This window comes from Narcine bancroftii, chromosome 5, assembly GCF_036971445.1.
Source record: "Narcine bancroftii isolate sNarBan1 chromosome 5, sNarBan1.hap1, whole genome shotgun sequence".
In the NCBI taxonomy this organism is placed as follows: domain Eukaryota; kingdom Metazoa; phylum Chordata; class Chondrichthyes; order Torpediniformes; family Narcinidae; genus Narcine; species Narcine bancroftii.
In genome coordinates this window covers 12,207,598-12,226,950 of record NC_091473.1, presented here as the reverse complement: position 1 = coordinate 12,226,950, position 19,353 = coordinate 12,207,598, and the positions used below count along the sequence as shown (strand labels likewise).

Sequence of the window (19,353 nt, the reverse complement as noted above, 5' to 3'; positions counted from 1 at the left end):
GCATCCCTGCCGCGTTGACCTGCTTAAGTTAAATTGCTTTGATACATGTCCATTTACTGTCACTTTCGCTAACGGTCCCTTATATAATGCTTTAATCCAATTAATATACTTCTCCGGTAAACTGAATTTTTGCAATACTTTGAACAAGTAATTCCATTCTACTCTGTCGAAGGCCTTCTCTGCGTCTAAAGCAACTGCTACTGCCGGTGCTTTATTTCCTTCTACTGCATGAATTAAGTTAATAAATTTACAAATATTGTCTGTTGTGCGTCTTTTTTTGATAAATCCAGTTTGGTCTAAATTTACCATTTTCGGTACCTGTTCTGCTAATCTGTTCGCTAATAGTTTAGCTATTATCTTATAATCTGTGTTTAGCAGAGATATTGGTCTATATGACGCTGGTGAGAGTGGATCTTTCCCTTGTTTTAGTATCACTGTAATTATTGCTGTTTTACATGAATCTGGTAAGTTTTGTGTCTCATCAATCTGGTTGATTACATCCAGGAGGGGCGGTATTATTAGGTCTTTAAATGTTTTGTAGAATTCTATTGGGAGTCCATCCTCTCCTGGTGTCTTATTATTTGGTAAATTTTTTATTATCTCTTGTATTTCTACTGTTCCAAATGGTTCTGTTAATTTATTTTGTTCCTCTATTTGTAGTTTTGGTAGTTCAATTTTAGTCAAAAATTCATCTATTTTCCCTTCTTTCCCTTCGTTTTCGGTTCGGTATAATTGTTCATAGAATTCTCTGAAGTTTTCCTTAATTTCTTTTGGATTATATGTAATTTGTTTGTCTTTTTTCCTTGTTGCCAAGACCATTTTCTTAGTTTGCTCTGTCTTAAGCTGCCATGCTAGGATTTTGTGTGTTTTTTCCCCTAGTTCATAATATTTCTGTTTTGTCTTCATTATATTCTTCTCCACCTTATATGTTTGTAATGTTTCATATTTTATTTTTTTATCCGCCAATTCTCTTCTTTTGGTTGTATCTTCCTTTATTGCTAATTTTTTTTCTATGTTTATTATTTCCCTTTCCAACTGCTCTGTTTCCTGATTATAGTCCTTCTTCATCTTGGTTGCATAACTTATTATTTGCCCTCTAATGAATGCTTTCATTGCGTCCCATAGTATAAACTTATCTTCCACTGATTCCGTATTTACTTCAAAGTACATTTTTAATTGTTTTTCAATAAATTCTCTAAAATCCTGTCTTTTAAGTAGCATGGGGTTTAATCTCCATCTATACATTCTTGGAGGGATGTCTTCTAGCTCTATTGCCAATAACAGGGGTGAGTGGTCTGATAATAGTCTAGCTTTATATTCCGTTTTCCTAACTCTCCCTTGTATGTGGGCTGATAACAGGAATAGGTCTATCCTTGAGTATGTTTTATGTCTAGTCGAGTAGTATGAGTATTCCTTTTCTTTTGGGTTTTGTTTCCTCCATATGTCCACAAGTTTCATTTCTTGCATTGATTTAATTATAAATTTGGTTACTTTGTTCTTCCTGTTAATTTTTTTCCCCGTTTTATCCATATTTGGATCCAAATTCAGATTGAAATCCCCTCCTATTAGTATGTTCCCTTGCGTATTAGCTACCTTCAAAAAGATATCTTGCATAAACTTTTGATCTTCTTCGTTAGGTGAATATATATTAAGTGGATTCCAAAGCTCTGAATATATCTGACATTTTATCATAACATATCTCCCTGCTGGATCTATTATTTCCTCTTCTATTTTAAATGGCACATTTTTGCTAATTAATATAGCCACTCCTCTTGCTTTTGAATTATACGATGCTGCTGTTACATGTCCTACCCAATCTCTCTTTAATTTCTTGTGCTCCAATTCAGTTAAATGTGTTTCTTGGACAAATGCTATATCTATTTTTTCCTTTTTCAGTAAATTTAGTAGTTTCTTCCTTTTAATTTGGTTATGTATTCCATTAATATTTAGAGTCATATAGTTCAGCGTAGCCATTTTATATTTTGTTTATCTTCTCTTTCCGTTTTTCCATCATTACCTTTCCTCCTTTTCCATTTCTGTTTTCTTATTTTCAACTCTTTACCAGACAACATTCCTACAACATCCAACATTTTCCTTATTCTCCTATTTCTATCTTCTTTATCCCCAATCTCCCCTTCCCCTCCTGAGTTGCCCTTTATCCCTTGTCGGACAACCACATCTCCCCTCTCCATTTGGATTTGCGAATCCACTCGCAAGCGTCAACTGATTTTGCAGTGACCGCTCTTTTCCCCCCACCCAGCCCCCCCCAGAAAAGCTTTCGTTTTTTATATGTCACAAAGGTCACTCTTTTAGTTCCCTCCTTATTCTCTCTATTCTATTACCTTCCCTTATTAATTCTTGTCTATACTTTCTATGTTTTCCTCTAATTACAGATACTTTCACATATGTCCATTGTCTCTATTCACTCTTATACCTCTTTACCCGCATACATATCAATCGTGGTCATTTTTACCCTCCTTACCCGTCTTCATCCCTCAGTCTATTTTTGTCTTTACCCACATACATATCAGTCGTGATAATTTTTGCTCTCATTACCCGTCTTCATCCCTCAGTCTATTTTTGTAATTGTTCTGCAAATTTTCGTGCTTCTTCTGGATCCGAGAATAGTCTGTTTTGTTGTCCTGGAATAAATATTTTCAATACCGCAGGATGCTTCAGTGTAAATTTATATCCTTTCTTCCATAAAATCGCTTTTGCTGCATTGAACTCTTTTCTCTTCTTTAGGAGTTCAAAGCTTATATCTGGATAGATGAAGATTTTTTGCCCTTTATACTCCAGTGGTTTGTTGCCCTCTCTTACTTTTTCCATTGTCTTCTCCAGTACCTTTTCTCTTGTAGTATATCTTAGGAATTTTACTACAATAGATCTTGGTTTTTGTTGTGGTTGTGGTTTAGGGGCCAATGCTCTATGTGCCCTTTCTATTTCCATTTCTTGCTGTAGTTCTGGACATCCTAGGGCCTTAGGGATCCATTCTTTTATAAACTCCCTCATATTCTTGCCTTCTACATCTTCCTTAAGGCCCACTATCTTTATGTTATTTCTTCTGTTATAATTTTCCATTATATCTATTTTTTGGGCTAGTAATTCTTGTGTCTCTTTAGTTTTTTTATTAGATTCCTCCAATTTCTTTTTTAAGTCTTCTACCTCCATTTCTGCTGCTATTGCCCGTTCTTCCATCTTGTCCATTTTTTTCCCCATTTCTGTTAAGGTCATATCCATTTTATTTATTTTCTTTTCTGTGTTGTTTATTCTTCTTCTTAAATCATTGAATTCCTGTGTTTGCCATTCTTTAAATGACTCCATGTATCCTCTAACAAGAGCAAGTACCTCCTTTACCTTGCCTATCTTTTCTTCTTCTATTTCCCTGTACTCTTCCTCTTCCTCTTCTTCTTCCTCTAGGTTGACCATCTGTTGTTTCTTTGCTGCCCTTTCCTCCTCTTCTTTCTTGTTTCTATTGTCTTCTGTGGTCTCTTCTTGCTGCAGGTGTTCTGCAGCTGTCGTTGCCGTCTGTGGAGATCGACTCCCCAGCTGGTCCCCCCTCCCGTCGGTGTGTTTTTTTGTATGCGCATCGCGCATGCGCGAGGAGTCGCGCATGCGCGGTTGCGCACTTTTACTCGGCTCTGTGAGCCATTGTTGTAGTTCTCTTTCTACCGACCTGAGGTAGTGGGGTCTTCTCTCCACAGCGGGCCTCTTCGGACAGGTAAGGCCTTCACCTTTTTCCTCCGTTGTCTTCTCTTCCTCTCTTCTTTCCGTTGATTTTGATTTTTCTCCTTTTGTCTCCATCTTCTTTCCACCTTTATATTCACTTTTCTTTAACTTGTATTTCTGTGCCTTTGTATTTTCTCTTGTTTTTCCCGACTTTTCTGGAGAGGGCTGGAGTTCACCGTCCGGCCACTACTCCATCACGTGACTCCTCCTCGTGACCTGCTTTCTTGATGTACTGTGGGGAGAAAGCTGTAGAATTTTAAGCCAATAATGATGATAATGCAGGATAAGGTGGAGGTATCTTCATGTCATTGTCTGTCTAAGTGGTAGAAGTGCAGATTCAGGAGGTGCTTTCAAGAGGCGCTGTCAAGAGGCCTGGTGAGTTGTTGCAGAGCTTCTATTACCGTATAAACATCCACTGACTAACTCAAATGTGTGCCAATCATCTTGGGTGCTTTATCAAAATGAAACTGCATTTTTTGTGTGATATTGCAGCTACATTTATTCAGGCAAGTGGGGAAGTACTCATCACACACTTGGTGTTGAGCCTTGTAGCTGGTGGAAAAGTTTTGATTAATTCAAATGGCTGCTCCAACTAAAATTTTACTCAATGGTGTTCTACAGAATGTTGATCATGGGGAATTGGTGCCAACATTTGAATTAAGAATCGCAATAGGCTATGGCCTTAAAAGCAGATCTACAGTGCCCTTCATAATGTTTGGGACAGAAATACTTTTTTCCTTTATTTGCCCCTATGATCCACAGTTTTATATTTGTAATCGGACAATTGACATGTAATTAAAGTGCACATGCCAAATTTTATTCAAGGATATTTGTATAGATTTTGGTTTGACTATGTAGAAATTATAGCACTTTTTAATACTTAATGTCCTCATTTCAGGGCACCACAATGATTGGGGCATTTGACTTCACAGGTGTTTGTGAGTACTTATTTGCTTCATTTTGTGCCGGTACAAGAGACCTGGTTTTCTTCTCAGCTTTTGATCACATTTGGAGTCTGCAGTTGCCATTTTTCAACATAAGGACCAGAGTTGAAACAGTAAGAGACATCACCCGAACCTTAGAATTACCAAAATCAACTGTTTGAAACATCGTGGGTTGGTAGGCTAAGGAAGACCTCCACTGCTGATAACAGAATTCTCATCATAATGAAGAAAGATCCCCAAATACATGTCCGAAAGATGGGAAACGCCTTTCAGGAGGCAGGTGTGGATTTATCGATAACTTCTGTCAGCTGAAGACTTCAAGAACAGAAATACTGAGGCTACACTGCAAGATGTAAACCATGGCAAAGGTGATATTCTTTGGATCTTTACAACTCCACACTTTGCTCTTGCCATCACGCTGATACAGGTTAATCTGGATCTCATATGTCCACAAGACCTTTTTCTAGAATTCTGAAGGCTCTTTTAAATATTTCTTGGCAAACTATAATTGGCCATCCTATTTCTGTAACTAACTAGTGGTTTGGATCTTGCAGTGTAGTCTTTGTATTTCTTTTCATGAAGTCTGCTGAGACAGTAGTCATTGACACATCCACATCTTCCTTCTGAAGAATGTTTCTGATCCATCAGGCTTGCGTTTGGGGCATTTTCTTCATTATGATAAGAATTCTTCTGTCATAAGCGATGGAGGTCTTCCTTGGAATACCATTCCCTTTGCAATTACTGAGCTCACCAGTACAGGTAGACCCCGATTTACAATAGGGGCTTGCAATGTAAATTGAAATTGGGCAGAAAAATGCAATTTTGCCGAAAAAAATGCGATTTCACCTAAAAAAAGCGATTTTGTCAAAAAAAACCCACAATATTTCGCTGAAAAAACATGAGAACAGAACCATTGTAACTTTGAAATATCATATGTTGGGACATCTTAAGTAGGGGTCTATCTGTAATCTTAATGATGTTCCAACTTGATTTTGGTAATCCTAAAGGTTGGGCATTGTCTCTTACTGCTTTATTTTTGTTTTTCAGCCTCTTAATGGCTTCTTTGACTTTCATTGGCACAACTCTGGTTCTCGTGTTGAAAAATGGCAACGACACACTCCAAGGTGATCAAAAACTTAGAAGCAAGCCGAGCTCTCTCATACCTGCACCAATGAAGTAATTAAACTTACCTGAATACTCACAAAGACCTGTGAAGCCAAATATTCTAATCATTAGTGGTGCCCTGAAATGAGGGGACATTGTATAAAACATACTGTAATTTCTCCATGGTCAAACCAAAATATATACAAATAACCTTGAATAAAATCTGGAATGTGAATTGTTTGATTACAAATTTAAAACTGTGGAGCACGGGGGAAAATAAAGAAAAAGGTGTCTGTCTCAAAAATTATGGACTGTATATTCCTCAAGATTTTAGTTGATCTGACTGCAACTTCAACTGCATTCCAAACTATCCTTTTTTTTTTAAATATTTAATTTTAATTTTCACAGACTTACAAAGTCCAATAAACAAAGCCATCTATGTACATATTCATACCCAATATCTGTATTTGTTCCCACCCACCTCAGCGAATACATTCCAAACATTTATCTCGATCCCAATAATCATGAGCACATGACCCCTATCAAACCCTGTAGTGAAATAATGGTGACAATGCCATTCAAAAGAAAATATTAAAAAGAAAAGAAAGGAACTCAAAAGAAAAAGAAAACTAATGACCTGAAAAGAAAATGGCAGGTGCGTTGTCTGCGCCAAGTCCCATTTCCGTAATCACACCTCTGGCTGCACTGGGATAAATTTGACCTTATCCCTATTTAAAAGGGGGGAAATCAATCTATCTGAGAACCAATGTCCTGCAAGTAAAGTTGCCATTTTCTAATGAATGTATCAGGTTTTCTCCATAGGTTTTGTGTGGGGAATAACCATAACCATAACCATTTACGGAGCGGAAACAGGCCATGTTGGCCTTTCGAGTCCGCACCGGTTCACCGATTTTGTGCGCCCTCTTCAGGCATTGGTGATTTTAAGTGTAGTGTATCTTTGAGAATTTTAACATCTATCCATAGGTACTCTGTACTTTGGATGTGAAATCTCATATTAAAATATTCAAAAACATTGGCTGTGTGGGAGAAGCCAGTGAGTGGCCGTGGACAATTACTTCTCAGACTGGAGGCCTGTGACTAGTGGTGTGCTGCAGGGATCGGTGCTGGGACCAGCGTAGCTTGTCATCTAGATCCACAATCTGGACAACAATGTGGTGATTGGATCAGCAAGTTTGCAGACAATACTCAGATCAGAAGCGTTGTGGACAGCAAGGAAGGTTTTCAAAGCTTGCAGAGGGATCTGGACCAGCTGGAATAAACAGCAGATGGAATATATGATTTTCTCCAGGGAAATGCAACTCTGTATTAGTATATTCCATTGTGTGGTATTTAACTTGGAGTCAGACTTCCATGAAACCACTATACACTTCCTGGCTACTGCCAAAGCGACCTTCACAAACAAAATTTGGAATTTATTCAGTCTAAACTGCATTTCTCCAATATCCCACAAGAGGAACAGCTCCGGATCCTGTGGAAAATCCACTTTTGTCATTTTTTTTAAGAATATCCCCAAGGTCTTCCCAAAAAGGTCTCCCCTTTGAGCACAGTCAGGTAGAGTGGACAAAAGTTCCCACCTCCACACCACATCTGAAACACATTTATGAAATTTCAGACTTTGATTTATGTGGTTTCTGAAATGTAAGGTACAAATGGTGCAGGAAATTATACTGCACCATCTTGTATCTGGAGTTGAGGGCCCCCTTCACACTGTCCAGACACAGGTCCTGCCACCATTCTTCATTAATTGTTGTACCCAAGCCCGACTCCCATCTCTCCCTCGACATTTGTAGGCTAGTTTCGGGCCCTCACTTTGGAATATGTAATACATCTTAGAAATAAATTTACACATATTCCCTTTTGAATTAGAATCTCCATATCGCTACATTCTGGCAGGGTCATAGCTGGTCCCAATTTTTCCCTCAAAAAAGATCTTATTTACAGATAGCAGAAGAATGTTCTGTTGGACAAATCATACTTGTTTCTCAATTACTCAAATGACTTAAGATACCACCCCCCTTCATAACAATCCTCGATAAACCTGATCCCACTTTGGCACCAGGTGTCCAGGAACTTGTTACCCAGAGCCAAGGGTATCAAATTATTTTGAGTCAGGGGAGCTTTGGGGGACTCCCAAATCCATCCAATATCTCGTTTTATCCTTTTCCACATCCATTTTCTTTGAGAGTAGTTTTACATCCCATTTATGAATAAATTCTCCGCTATCTCTTCACCTAATTAATGCAGCCCAATCTGCGTTGACGTTGGGGTCCACTCTCTCTTAAAGAGAGAGGCGATAAATCTCACTTGAGATTTCCAATAATACTTTTTAAAGTAAGGTAATTTTAAATTCCCCAATTTATAATCCCATGTTAACTTTTCCACGGAGACTCTAGCCACTTTCCCATTCCACAGAAACTTCCGGACACACTCGTTAGGCACCTGAAAAAGACCCGAGGCAATGCAATGGATAATGACTGAAAAACAAGTATTTGTGCCATGGCATCACCTTCATTTTGACACAGTTGTCTTTCCTAACTATCCTTAGTATTTTTTTCATCCCCTTGGTTAGGAAGAATCTTTCTGCATTAAAAGTCTTCAAAGAATCTGTTTTCACGAGCTTTGAGGAAGAGAATTCCAAAGACTCACAACTTGGCAAAGAGAAAATTTTTTGTCTCATCTCTAACCTAATTGGGCATCTTTACATTTTTAAACATAGGTAGCTAATAGTGTGCGCCATGAGTGGGAAAAGTGACCACTCACTCCCCCTTTGAAGAGATCTGTTGGAAAACACAAAACTAACTCAGGAAGTGTATGCTTTATGCTTAAACACTTATTGCATGTCTTCACTAACAGTCTGTCTGTGTTGTTGCTCCATGGCTGATTACCCACATTGCAGAAAACAGAATTTGTAACATAAATAACAGCAAAAATAAATGTAGCCTTTATCTGGTAATTAAATAAAATGAATTTTGTAATATTTGACAATCATGAATATTTATGACTAAAATTCTACGTTATAAAATGAACAAGAAGAGCATTTTACCTGTCTGTGAGTGGGGTGATGACCAAACGACCAGTGTTTCCTAAATATTCATAACCATAGAGGAATTCAGCATTCACTGCACATACATGAAGATCATCCCGTGACCAATAGTATCTGAAAGAGATTTATTCATGCTCTAAAACGAATGTCACAAAGGCACACATTGCACAATCCATTCACGCATTCAACCTAGCTTTATGAGCTGCTCGGCTTAAGAAATGGGTTGAAAGGACATTCATATATGTTCTACAGTACATATCCTGTGAGTTACTGATTCCCCACACAAAATCACCCAATTTCATATGGCAGAGTGCACATTACTGAATCATCCAAAGGCCTGTTAATACATATAGAGATCCATATTTGGTATTTAGAGTGCAGAATTTAGAAGAGTGGCTCACATCAAAGGAAATGCAGAGATCCAAGGAAATTTTCTTAGAAGATGCACTGAATTTGGAATTTTAAATCCTGTCTATTTTTCTAAGTGTATAGAAATAGGTTCAGGAAATCTACATTCCTTGCCCTTTGGGATATTATCTGGAATATGGGCAGAGCTCATATCGATGTCCATGTAGAGAGGTTAATTTAAACTATATTATATGAATTAATTTGGTGGGATTGGAACATCAACATGATGAACAGAAAAGGGGATTTGGGTGCTGAGAGGACTGACAGAGGCATAATTTGTGATATTGGCTCATAAGTCAATAGCTACTATGGATCAGTTATAGAGAGATACGGGTAAACAGAAGACTAACAGTGACAGGCTTTGTGATATTGTTCCCATGGATAGAATGGACCAGGCAGGCTTTCATGATGTGTGGAATACTTCATCATTCTATGAAAGGAACCAGCTACAAGATGTTGACTGCAATGCTGTGAGTTTGTGTCAGCTAGGAAGAACTTACTCCTCTCCAACCTACCTGGAGTATTACATATAGAAAAAGATAAGGAAAAATAAGATGCAAGAAGCAAAAGGGAAAAAAAAGTAAAATTCTAAGGATGACTAAATATATTGAGATTAAAATGCAAAAGAAAATTGAGCCTATAATAAATGTCAGGATTATAGTTTAGTAGAGAACAAAACATTCAAAGAAGAACTGAAAAGTCATATCGGAGGGGCAAAGAGAGTTATGAGATAATGTTAGCAGGCAATGCAATGGAAAAGACACAAATCTCCTATTTATACATACATACCAAAAAGGTGGTTAAAAGAAATGCTAACTGGGGAACTAAATTGAGATATGCATCTGACTTCATTAAAGAAATAGATGCAAAGCATATTATAATGAAGAACAAGGTAATAAAAACAAGAGAATAGAATAAGAAGAGATATTTAATGGATTCTAAATGATCAATGTAGAAAAGAATCTCATTCTGGATTGGATTCATTTTAAGTTGCTGAGGACGGGTAGGATGACATTTTTAAAGGTTCTGACATCTTTTTACATTATTGGAATGCAGCCAGAGACTGCAGGGTTTAAAAAAAATTAATCAAGATTCAAAATATGAAAAGGGATAAATTCAAAAACGCAATTCAATCAGGATCACTTTCATAGTGAGCAAACACATTAGTTTTTTTTACATTTAAGTTTTATAATCTTGCAACAATGAAAAAGAATAAGAACCCTATACTTAATGCATATTCAGAATTTCAAAATACATTTGCTGAAGTGCCATACATAAGCAAAATTTAACAAAAATAGGATTATATATGTAATCACTGCATAGGTACAAAAATTAGCTTAAAGGATAGAAAACAGAGTGGAGTACTTGTTTTTAACTGAAAGGGTGATCATTTCTTTCAGAGGTCAATGTTGCTCTCTTTTAATACCTCTTATTAACATATTATTAAGATCACATATGCAAGGTACTATTTCAAGGATTAAAATTAAATAAAATTCAGAAATGTGGTAAAAGTGGGGCGAATAGCATCAGAGTTAATGGCATCATAGTTATGTCAGTTCCATGAATAAGGCAGATAGAAATGCACTTTGATATCTGTAATATTACTAAGTGCATTCTTTGACAATGTTTTTCTTCTTAAAATTGTTTCGTGAGAATGTATAGTGTGCAGCACCTTCTTTCTGCACAATGGTTACAGCGGTGCACAAGATTGTTATTTATAATTCTGATCTGCATTTAAAAAATAATTTAACCATATAACAATTACAGCACGGAAACAGGCCAAATTGGCCCTTCTAGTCCGCATTGATCCAAGTACCCTCCTCTAATCCCACTTACCAGCACTCTGCCCATATCCCTCCATCCCCCTCCCATCCATACACTTATCCAACTCTTTCTTAAATAACAAAATTGACCCTGCCTCCACCACCTTTCCCGGAAGCCCATTCCACACAGTAACCACTCTGAGTAAAGAAGTTCCCTCTCATGTTACTCCTAAACATTTGCCCGTCAACTCTCAACCCATGACCTCTTGTATCCATCTCTCCTACTCTCAATGGGAAAAGCCTTTCCACATTAATTTCTATCTATCCCTCTCATTATCTTAAACACCTCTATCAAATCCCCATTCAGCCTTCTACGTTCCAAGGAATAAAGACCTAATTTGTTCAATCTTTCCTTGTATTCCAGATGCTGAAACCCAGGCAACATTTTTGTAAATCTTCTCTGCACTCTCTCTATCTTGTTAATATCCTTCCTATAAATCAGTGACCAGAACTACACACAGTACTCTAAATTTCACCTTACCAATGCCTTGTACAGTTTAGTATAATTAAAGGAGGCATCTAACATAAAACAACCAACACAAACATAGCGTATATTGGATTTGGAATATAATCAGCAACTTAACAGCTACATGCTATCCATTTCATATACAACATAGAACACGACAGCATAGTATAGACCCCTTGGCCCTCAATATTGTGCCCACCCATATATTCCTTAAAAAAACTAAACCCTCCCTACCCTGTATCCCTCCATTTTCTTCCATCCATGTGCCTGTCTAAAAGTCTCTTAAATGCCCCTAAAGTTTCAGCCTCCACCACTATCCCTGGCAAGGAATTCCAGACACCCACAATGCTCCACGTAAAAAAAATTACCCCTAAATTTCCCACCCTTTACTTTGTACATATGTCCTCTGGTGTTTACTATTCCTGCCCTGGGAAACAGGCATTGGCTGTCCACCTGATTGATGCCTCTCATAATCTTGTTGACCTCTATAGTCTCCTCTCATCTTATGCTCCAAAAAAGAAAAGTCCAAGTTCTGCTAACCTTACCTCATAAGTCTTATTTTCCAATCCAGGTAATATCCTGGTAAATCTCTGCACCCTCTCCATAGCTTCCACATCCTTCCTGTAATGAGGTGACCAGAACTGAACACAATACTCTAGTGTGGTATCACCAGAGATTTGTAGAGTTGCAACATGGCATCTCTACTCCTGAATACAATCCCCCTATTAATAAAGATCAGCATCTCATACGCCTTCTTAACTATCCTATCAACCTATGTGGTGAACATGAGGGATGCATGGATTTGGACCTCAAGATCCCTCTGTTAATCCAAACTCTTAAGCAACCGACTATTAACCCTGTACTCAGCCTTCTGGTTTGTTCTTCTAAAATGCATCACCTCACACATCTGGATTGAACTCCAACTGCTACTTCTTCGCCAAACTGTGCAGCCTGTATATATCCTCTTGTAACCTTCAGCTCCATCCACAACTTCTCCAATCTTCGTATCATCTGAAAACTTACTGACCAATCCTTCAGCTTCTTCATCCAAGTCATTTATAAAAATCACAAAGCACAGGGGTCCTAAAACAGATCCTTGCGATACTCCACTAGTCACTGACCTCCAGGCAGAATACTTTCCTATCACTACTACTCTCTGCTTTCTACCTGCAAACCCATTTTTTAATCACACAGTCAAGGTTCCATGGATTCTATGTCTCATTACTTTCTGAATGAGTCTCTCATGGGGGACCTTGTCAAATGCCTTGCTAAAATCCATACAGACCACATCTACCGCCCTACCCCGATCAATTTCTTTTGTTACCACCTCAAAAATTTCAATTTGTCTTGTGAGGCATGACTTTCCCTTCACAAAGCCATCCTGACTATCCTTGAGTCAACTGTACTTCTCCAAATGCTCATGGATCCTATCCTTAAGAATCCTCTCCAATAGTTTACATACCACTGACATAAGACTCACTGGTTTATAATTCCCAGGATTCTTCCTAGTACCTTTTTTAAACAAGGAGTCTACATTTGCCATTCTCCAAACTTCCAGCACCTTCCCTATGGCAAAAGGGTCTCAAAGGTCATAGCTACTGCTTCAGGCATCTCTTCCCTCACTTCCCACAGCAACTGGGATATATCACATTCGGCCCCAAGGACTTAACAATCTTGATGTTTTTAAGAAGATCCAACCCTTCTTCTTCCTTAATCTCTACAATGTCCAGCACACAAGACTGTTCTATTCTGACCTCACCCTGATCAAGGTCCTTTTCTCTTTTGAATAATGAAGCAATGTATTCATTTCAGACCTCCCCAACCACCTCCGCCTCCAGGCACGTTACCTCCTTTATCCTTTAGTGGCCCCACCTTTATTCTCATCATCCTTCTGTTCTTTGCATAAGCATAGAACACCTTGGGATTCTCCTTAATCCTACATGCCAAGGCCTTCTCATGTCCCCTTCAACCTCTCCTAAGTCCTTCCTTAAGCTTCTTCCTGGCTACCATACTTTTCTTGAGCCTTTCCTGTTTCCTGCTTCCTATATCTAATGTATTCTTCCTTATTCCTCTTGACTAGCTGCCTCACCTGCTTCATCAACCACGGTTCCCTTTTCCTACCATCTTTTTCCTGTCTCAGTGGGACAAACCTATCCTGAACCAACATAAGTGGTCCCTAAATATCCTCCACTTGGTTCTGCGCTTTCACTCTTGAACATCTATTTCCAGTTTACTCTCGCTAGTTCCTGCCTCATCCCATCATAATGAGCCCTTCCCCAATTAAACACTTTCCCATTTTTTCTGTTTTTATCCTTATCCACAGCTATGCTTAAATTCAGGGAGTTGTGGTCACTCTCACTAAAATGCTCCCCCACTGAGAGCTCCGCCACTTCATTACCCAGAATTAGATCCAGTATGGCCTCTCCATTCAAAATCTGCCTGCTTATCTTCTCCTCAGTATCTTGAGGGCTATTTGGCCCTATAGACTACTTCTAGTAGAGTGATTTCTCCTTTCCTATTTCTGACTTCCACCCACACTGACATAGTGGACACTCCCTTTGCAGCATCCTCCCTTTCTATAGCCATGATATTGTCCATGACCAGTAATGCTACTCCTTCCCACCCACCCCCCCCCCCACTCCTCCCCTTTTATTTCCCATCCTATTGCTTTTAAAACACCTAAACTCTGGATCCTGCATCAGCCAATCCTGCCCTTCCTCCAGCCAAGTCTCTGTAACAGCCACAACTTAGTAATTCCACATACTCTAATTCCACATTCCACATATGCTCTAAGTTCATCTCCTTTATTCCTAATACTCCTAGCATTGAAATAAGACACATTTAAACCCCTCTAACTGGCTACATTTATGTGTTGACCCCTGTCTGTCCTTTCTCACAAACACAGAACACACAGCATCATGATATTCACCTTCTGCCCTACTCCTTGCACTAATAGTCTGGTTCCAAAACCCTGCCAACTAGTATAAACCCTCCCAAACAGCTCTATAATACCTTCCCACCAAGATATTGGTCCCTTTCCAGTTCAGGTGCAGCCCATCATTTTTGTATAGGTCAAACATTCACCAGAAGAGATCCCAATGATCCACAAATCTGAACTTCTGCCCCCCTGCACCAACTCTTCAACCATCCATTCATCTGCCACAACTTTCTATTCCTACCTTTTCTTATACATGGCACAGGCAAAAATCCTGAGATTACCAGCCTTGAGGTTTTGCTTTTTAACTTCTTTTCTAACTCCCTATACTCCCTCTTCAGGATCTCATCACTACTCCTATCTGGCTGCTCACCCTTCCCTTCAAGAAGACTGTGAACTTGATCAGAGATATCGCTAACCCTGGCACCTGGGAGGCAACATACCATCCTGGAACCTTGATCTCATTCACAGAACCTCCTATCCATCAGCCTAACCAACAAGTCCCCAATCACCATAACTCTCCTCTTCTTACCCTTCCCTTCTGTGCCCCTCTGCATCAGAGATGTGACCATCACGACTTGTCCCTGGTAGATTATCTCACCCAACAGTATCCAAAACAGTATACTTATTGTTGAAGGGAACAGCCACAGGGGTGCTCTGCACTGTCTGCCTATTCCCCTTCCCTCTCCTAACAGACACCCAACTACCTGCCTCCTGACATTTGGGTGTGACTGTCTCTCTGAAACTCCTCTCCATCACTATTTCTGCCTCCTGATTGATTCAGAGTTCATCCAGCTCCAGTTCCCTAACTTGGTCTTCCAGGAGCTGCAGCTGGATACATCCTCTTGCAAGGACAATTGTGCTGTCCCAGATTTCCATTTTGTTGCACTCAAAACATTCCACTCCCCTAGCTATCTCCATTAACTCCTCCTCATTTAAATACAAAGATCTTACCTTGCTGGAAATGTGTTTGTCCACAGCCTCTTCTCACCGAAGCCTCGTGAGCCAAAGCTTCAAAGACCCAGTCCTTCCCTGAGCCATTCACAAACTAGCCAATCTCAACAACAAATTATTTATCAATTCAGAAAATTAGTTTTGCCATTCTATATAATCTAAACATAATTTCTAATAAATTATACAACTTCTATCATTGCCGGCTTAATTAGGAAAGCAGGTGATATTTATATACTGGTGTTGCCAGTGATGCTCACATCCCAAAGTGAATAAAGTAATGCCATGTTTGAAGGGATCATGTACTTTCATGTTGGTTGGAGAAGAGGAGCTGAACTCATTTAATTTCACAGGTCAAGGGAGAATTTGGATGAACTGAAAGTTTCATTCCTTTTGCAGCAGCAGGTGATGAAGGTTGAGAAAAGAGCAGGGAGTGAAGATGGGAGAAGAGCTCTGGTCAGGACAGACTATTTGCTCACATCATTCTGGGAGCCACCTCTACTTTGCAGATAGAGCCTAAGATTTTCTTATTTATATGGTGAAAACATGGTTTTCTCTTGGATATCATCCATTCATTCCATTGATAAAATAGGCTGTTACCTCAGCTGGCTGATCCACTCGAAGTCATTCACATTTTGAACATTTTCCTCAAGCAGGCTAGCCACGACATCCTTGGCATGGACTTCAATCACAATCAAAGCTGATAGTATTGCTCTTTGCATCCTTGTCAATTTCCCTTGCACAAGAGTCACCAAATCATTTAGCTTTTGTTCAGAATAAAAATATATTAAAGACTGATTAAAAAGAACATTTTGCATTCATTAACATTTATTATTTATTAACATAAGCCACAGGAGCAGAAATAGGCTATTCAGCCCATCGAGTCTGCCCCCCATTCAAACATGATCTGATCCATTTTTCCATTCAGTCCCACTGCCCAGCCTCTCCTCATAATTATCAATCTTTGCCTTAAAAACACTCATTGACAGCCTCCACAACTGCCTGTAAATGAACTCATTTAATTTCACAGGTCAAGGGAGAATTTGGATGAACTGAAAGTTTCATTCCTTTTGCAGCAGCAGGTGATGAAGGTTGAGAAAAGAGCAGGGAGTGAAGATGGGAGAAGAGCTCTGGTCAGGACAGACTATTTGCTCACATCACTCTGGGAGCCACCTCTACTTTGCAGAGGGAGCCTAAGATTTTCTAAGCTAGTCGTAACAGAAGCATGTTAAACTTAACAAGCAGATGCCCAGCTGCCAACGATGATCGGTCTGGAAAGGTGATGCTCACTGTCACCATGAATGCCTTTGCCTTTACATCAGTAAAAATTGTGTATTTGACCTTTGTATCTTAAAATCACGTGTTCTCTAGTTTTCAACATTCTCCATGAGGTATTGTAGCAATTGTGCAAGTCCTTAGTTAGTCCCCACTTTGATTATTTATTCAGTTCTGTCATCTCACTTCAGGAAGGATGTGAATGCTATAGAGGGGGTGCAGAGAAGATTTGCAAGGATGCAGTTTGGATTGGAGTGCATGGGGATAGGTGGATGAGGATGAGGGACCTGAAAGAGATGCACAAGATGATGAGAAGCATTAATTGTGTGAATCGCAAAAGGTTTTTTCCAAGACCTGAAATGTCTAATACAAGAGGGCATAGTTTTAAGGTGCTTGGGATTAAGTAAAAGGAGGATGTAAGAGGTAAGTTTTTCCACACAGAGAGTGATGGGTGCATGGAATGCACTTCTGGCAATCGTGGTGGAGGCAGATTTTAAGAAATTCTTAGAGAAATACATAGAACTGAGAAAAATGGAGGATTAAGCAGTAGGGATATTCTAGGCAGTTGTTTGAGTAGGTTCTTCAATTGGCACAACAATGTGGGCCTTAGGGCCTATACTGTGCTGTAGATTTTTATGTTCTATGATTAAGGAGGATGATTCACCCTTTCACCTTGAGCAGAGACTTGTGTCGATTGGCATTTTTACACAGAAACTTTAGAATTATTCTGGAAAAAAGTAGCTTACTCATCTCTGGTGTATCCCGATGTGGTTATTTACACAGGGGCACTTTTAGGGTACTTTTACACAGCCTTCCTGTGTTACGGAGTTTGTTGGGAGGGGGGGAGGAGGTGGAACGTCGTATTCATTAGGCCAGTTTCTCATGGAGTGGCTGCAGTCAATTTACACTGTAGACATTCCATAAAAATTGGTAGGGGTATGAGAGTAAAAATGATGGAATGGAATTTGCATAAAAAATTCCATCCTGACACTTTCACACTCACACCAAAATTTTCTGCTGTTTAATGGCTGTGTAAAAATGCCTAATGTTTCAAGATTCCTATATTGTCATGTACACAAAATATATTTTGCCTGTAAAGATACACAAAGATGGGCCACTAGTCCAGCACCACTATCAAGAGAAACAGTCAAATTTATTGTCATCTGATTGAACAACTACAACCTGACCAAACAGCGTTCTCCAGTCCTTGGTGCAAAACACGCAGATGCACAACCAGATGTAACACACATACAGACAAACAATACATATGCAGGACAGGTATTCGCATGTACAAATAAATAAATAAATATTGCTTGTACATATGAGAGTCACAGATGGTTAGTGTGAGTAGTTCCTTTGGTTGTTCAGCATTCTCACTGCCCGTGAGAAGCTGTTCCTCAGCCTGGTGGTGCTGGCTCTGATATTCCTGTATCTCTTCACTGACGGAAGCAGCTGAAAGATGCTGTCTGCAAGGGGGAAGGGATCCTCAATGATTTTGTGCGTCCTCTTCAAATAATGATCCCAGTAAATCACATCGATTGGGGGGAGTGGGGTGGGGGAAGCGGGGTGGGGGAAGCGGGGTGGGGGAGGGAGACTCCTGTCATCCTCTCTGCCACTCTTATAGTCCTGTGGATTGACCTCCAATCCATTTCTCTGCAGGAATCGTACCACACTGTGGTGCAGCTGACCAGGACTCTCTCGATAGCCTTGCCTGGTTCTCAGGAAGTGCAGTCATTTTTGAGCCTTCCTGACAAATGAAGAGATGTTAAGTGTCATGATAGGTCACTAGTTAAGTGAACTCCAAGGAACTTGGTGCTCTCCACTTTCTCTACCAGAGAGTTGTTGATGTGTATTGGAGGGTGGTCATTCCTGGTCCTCCTGAAATCCACGATCATCTCCTTTGTCTTGTCCATATTGAGACTCAGGCTATTACTCTCGCACCATTTCACAAGATTGCCCACCTCTTCTCTGTAGTGCAACTCATCTTTGTTGCTGATGAGGCCAACTACTGTTGTGTCATGTGCAAACTTGATGATATTGTTGGAGCTGGATCTGGTGATGCAGTTATGGGTCAGTAGCATGAACAGGAGTGGGCTGAGCACACAGCCCTGAGGTGCACCAGTGCCCAGTGTGACAATGCTCCTTGTTCTGCTACCGTCCTGGACAGATGGAGAACTTTCTATTAGGAAGTCCAGGATCCAGTTACAGAGATGGGTGCTGAGTCCCAGTGAGCACAGCTTCTCTACCAGCCTCTAGGGAATGATCATATTAAATGCTGAGCTGAAGTCAATCAACAGCAGCCTGGAGTATGAGGTGTTGTTCTCCAGGAGGGCCAGGTTGGTGTGAAGCAACAAGGTGATAGCATTATCTGCTGGTGCCACTGCCTCCTTCACACTAATAACCTCTTTAGCCATATGGCCTCCTGCCTAGTCCAGCGGTGAACCAGAGCACAAGGCATCCAAGTCATCTTTATTGGCCCCGTTTCCGAATTTTCAATACAATCAGGAAGCTGTCAGCGCCCAAGGCTGTCGGGAGCCAAGCTCACCATTCAGTCACAATACCTAGTTCCCACAAGATGGTCACCAGAGTCTGCAACCTGGCATGATGCCTTCAGCCGCCGAGATCCGCAATGATCTCCTGTTGTAGTCTCCTAC

At 39.8% G+C, this 19,353-nt stretch overlaps 1 protein-coding gene across 4 annotated transcripts in view; it reads right to left on the bottom strand.

The window, feature by feature from the left end:
* Window positions 1-19,353, bottom strand: part of dnah1 (dynein, axonemal, heavy chain 1) — a 431,328-nt gene that overhangs the window by 240,435 nt on the left and 171,540 nt on the right. For all 4 annotated transcript variants that reach the window (XM_069936771.1, XM_069936773.1, XM_069936772.1 and 1 more), the window contains 2 exons: window positions 16,025-16,188; window positions 8,842-8,955 (listed from right to left, as the gene is read on the bottom strand). In XM_069936771.1, the coding sequence (XP_069792872.1) occupies window positions 8,842-8,955; window positions 16,025-16,188 (278 nt within the window). The remainder of the gene's footprint in view (window positions 1-8,841; window positions 8,956-16,024; window positions 16,189-19,353) is intronic.